A 4,211-nucleotide genomic window follows, 5' to 3' on the forward strand; every position below is an offset into this window, starting at 1 on the left:
AATCAGTAGGCATTGAGCACCTACATATGCAAGTCCCTGCAGACAGTAAAGTCCAGTGTCCCACCCACAGTTTTCAGGTTCCTAAGGAGTAAAAGCACAAGGGGGGTCGGGGGTGGGGGGGGGCGTGGTCAGGGAGTTTTGTGGGGCTGAGTACAGGGTGGGTGTCTGAACACCTAAGAGCAGTTATCTTCAAGGGGGCAAGCTCTGAGGCCCTGTCCCGCAGGGGAGCACGGTATTGAGGGGTGCAGGCACGGGGTGGAAGCAGCTCTCGCTCAGGTGTGGGGCAGCCGTGGCCTCAGCATCCGCCGCAGCAGTCGGAGCTCGAGGACCGGGACCTCTGGCTGCTGTCCGTGCAGCAGCAGCAGCAGCGGCTGCCCACCAGGCGGCGCCTCAGGGGAAGGCAGCAGCAGCCGACGGAGCTGGAGCCGCAGCAGCCCGAGTCCCTGCAGCAGCCCGAGCCGCAGCAGGAGGAGGTGTCGGGCGCCGGGGTGGGACACGGACCCTTCGTGTCCTGCGAAGATCCCTTGGAAAAGTCTTTGCCGGTCTGCTGGGAGGACATCGTCACAGAGAACCTGGAAGAAAAGCAGCTTTTCACATGGGAGCACTGTTTCTTTCCAACACAGGGCTTTTGAGATTTGACTTTGTGAGCACGTGAGCCCGGCATAATGCAAGGAAGGAAAACACACACACACACACAAAACACACACACACACACACACAAGAAAGAGGGGAAGCAAAGGAACAAACCCCAAACAAGTGTTCCAGTGAGTGAGTTCCACTGAGTTAAACCTGCATAGAGTGGCAAACAGTCTATGCAAAGAATCAATGGTTTTCCATTTTTCCTGACTAGAGTAAGGACCACCCAAGTTCACCACAGTGGAAAAGAAAGAGGATATTGTGGTAATTTTTCTGTCTGATCCAGTCCAAAATCTCCTGGCTCTTTTCCCCTCCCCCATTTCACTGTGGCCATAAACCTTCAAATGGTATTCACCTATCATTAGCATTGCATCAACACTAGCTCAGTTAGAAAATACCAAAATCACACATATGTCCGTCTGTCCTAACGACCCAGATCTAAAGAATCCACGAACACCAGAAGCATGTCTTGGTTATTCTTTCCTGCTTATGCCTCTCACTCCCCATGACCATAAGGAAAAATAGAGTGGTGCAGAGGATGGTAATACATCCCAGGTCAGGAAGTCAAAGACCTGGATTCCAGTCACATCTCTGCTACAGACTTGCTGTGTCACCTTGCAGAGTCACCCCCCCAACCCCCAATCTGGCTTCCATGTCCTCATGGCACCTGGAGAGGTCAGCTCACTTGAAGCTTAAGGCACTCTCCAGGGCCCTCTTTCTGTATCTACCTGCTGGCTGTGTTCTGCCTTCTCCTCCCCTCTGCCTTCAATTCTTCCCATACTCCTCCCCCAGGTTCCACTTGGAGACTTACTAGACCCTGGTTCCACTGGAAGACTCACTCAGCTTTCTAACTGGAATGCACCACCTGCTAGGCAATGGACTGAGGAGTGTCCAGCCAGAGAACCTTTTATAAGACTCCAGTTAGACGCTGGCTCTTGGGAGGGGCCCATTTCCCAATAGACATTGTCATCTGACGCTTACATCCCAGAGACATTCATCACTCAGGTAGCACCGTAGGTGGTGCACATGGGTATTCAAGTCACCTCACAGAGGTGCCAGGATTGCTGTAGCATGTTTACTTTCCAAACAGGACTCTGTTCATAGCTGGGGGCTGTGTGTGTGCTAAGACAGGGCATTGGGGCTCAAGTGAAGAGAAGTCTGCCCCTTTCTTGGGACCTGTTCTCTTTGCCCTTTTCTACAGCGTACATGCACACACACACACTGTTCCCCTGTTCACACATTCATCCCAGTGTAGTCATCTAGATGGTAGTTTGTATTGGGTTGGCCAAAATGTGTGTTCGGGTTTTTCTGTAACATCGTACAGAAAAGCCCAAACGAACTTTTTGGCCACCCCAATAGTTCACTTGTTATCTTAGTTCACATCTCTCAGGATCTTGGTCCTTGGCTCCTCTGGGAAGGCCACAGTTTACGCCAAAAGCCTGCTGGGTTTCATCCAGATGCTTCCGGGTGGGATTGAGTGGAGATGATGGTGAGGATGTGCCTATGGGAATCTCAGTGGCAGTTTCTTTGTCACTGGAGACCGGAAGAAAACCCCAGGCAAAGTTATGGAATAATTAAGACCAGGAAAGCTGTGAGGGTAGTCAGGTTACCATACCCCCATACAGCCCTGGTGGGCCTAAAAGAAAAACTTGTGCAGGATGCTGGTCGAATTGCCAAATACCAAGTCAGCTTGTGAGACTCTCCACTCCTGACCTCATCCCAAACTCCTTTTGAAGATAGGTTCTCCCTGGGGCCACTGCCCAATGTGAAGAGAAAGAAGCAAGAAGGAAGGAAGGGAGGGAGGGAGGGAGGGAGGGAGAGAGGGAGGGAGGGAGGGAGGGAGGGAGGGAGGGAGGAAGGGAGGGAGGGAGGGAGGGAGAGAGAGAGGGAGGGAGGGAGGGAGGGAGGGAGGGAGGGAGAGAGGGAGGGAGGGAGGGAGGAAGGGAGGGAGAGAGAGAGGGAGGGAGGGAGGGAGGAAGGAAGGAAGGAAGGGAGGGAGGGAGGGAGGGAGGGAGGGAGGGAGGAAGGAAGGAAGGAAGGAAGGAAGGGAGGGAGGGAGGGAGGGAGGGAGGGAGGGAGGGAGAGAGGGAGGGAGGGAGGGAGGGAGGGAGAGAGGGAGGGAGGGAGGGAGGGAGAGAGGGAGGGAGGGAGGGAGGGAGGGAGGGAGAGAGGGAGGGAGGGAGGGAGGGAGGGAGGGAGAGAGGGAGGGAGGGAGGGAGGGAGGGAGGGAGGGAGGGAGGAAGGGAGGAAGGGAGGAAGGAAGGGAGGAAGGGAGGGAGGGAGGGAGGGAGGGAGGGAGGGAGGGAGGGAGAGAGGGAGGGAGGGAGAGAGGGAGGGAGGGAGGGAGGGAGAGAGGGAGGGAGGGAGGGAGGGAGGGAGGGAGAGAGGGAGGGAGGGAGGGAGGGAGAGAGGGAGGGAGGGAGGGAGGGAGGAAGGAAGGAAGGGAGGGAGGGAGGGAGGGAGGGAGGGAGGGAGGAAGGGAGGGAGGGAGGGAGGGAGGGAGGGAGGGAGGGAGGGAGGAAGGAAGGAAGGAAGGAAGGGAGGGAGGGAGGGAGGGAGGGAGGGAGGAAGGAAGGGAGGGAGGGAGGGAGGGAGGGAGGGAGGAAGGGAGGAAGGAAGGAAGGAAGGGAGGGAGGGAGGGAGGGAGGGAGGGAGGGAGGGAGGGAGGAAGGAAGGGAGGGAGGGAGGGAGGGAGGGAGGAAGAAGGAAAGAGAGAGGGAGGGAGGGAGGAAAGGAGACCCTTCCAAAGGTCCAAAGTGCCCATGAAAAATTGTGCCTTTGGAATAACTAACTTTTAAGAATTGGGAAAGACTTTGGAGGTCAACTGCTTTCAGAACTGCTTCTTAATCAATGCAACAGCCCACAACCATGAATACGAGGTAAAAGTGAAATCCAAGACTAAGAATTCAAGAATTGATGGTGAGATATAGGTTTGGGAGTGAGTGAGCTGGGAGAGGCATGAGTGTGCACACAAGGAAAGGTAAGTCACAAAAAGATACCAGTTTCATTTAACATGGCTTTAGAGCCTGATTAACAGGTTGCATGTACCTAGGGCCACCTGTTGGTGCATACAGATGAGACATTTGAAAGGTGAGGTCGGTATTAGAAAAGAGGAAGTAATGAAGTAACTACATGGAGACAGGATCTGCTCTGGGAGATGATTTGGGCAAGTACATGCTCATTATATGGCCTTGCTGTAGCCTCATATACTAACTTACTTTACCCATCACTGTTAACTCGTATCAAAGGAAGGTTTAATTGTTCATCTTGTACATAAAAGCCTGATTCAGAATTATCATTTCTAGATTAAGTCCCCTACATATGAACAAGTGCTGTTCCAAGAGCATGTACATAAGTCCAATTTGTTCGTATGTCCAACAAAGTTAGCCTAGGTACCCAACTAACACAATCGGCTATATAGTACTGTACTGTAATAGGTTTATAATACTTTTCACACAAATAATACATAAAAAACAAACCAACACAAAAAATAAAGAACACATTTTTAATCTTACAGTATAGTACCTTGAAAAATACGATAGTACAGTTCAACAGCTGGCATACAGGGGCTGGCA

General features: G+C 52.8%; 1 protein-coding gene across 1 annotated transcript; it reads right to left on the reverse strand.

Annotated features, from left to right (window-relative positions):
- Positions 1-295: 295 nt before the first annotated feature.
- On the reverse strand, positions 296-559 carry LOC117198533 (cysteine-rich C-terminal protein 1-like). Its single transcript, XM_033415593.1, has one exon. It carries the CDS (start codon positions 557-559, stop codon positions 296-298), a length of 264 nt encoding a protein of 87 aa, XP_033271484.1.
- Between the last annotated feature and the right edge of the window lie 3,652 nt (positions 560-4,211).

The sequence above is a fragment of the Orcinus orca genome, chromosome 1, assembly GCF_937001465.1.
Source record: "Orcinus orca chromosome 1, mOrcOrc1.1, whole genome shotgun sequence".
Lineage (NCBI taxonomy): Eukaryota > Metazoa > Chordata > Mammalia > Artiodactyla > Delphinidae > Orcinus > Orcinus orca.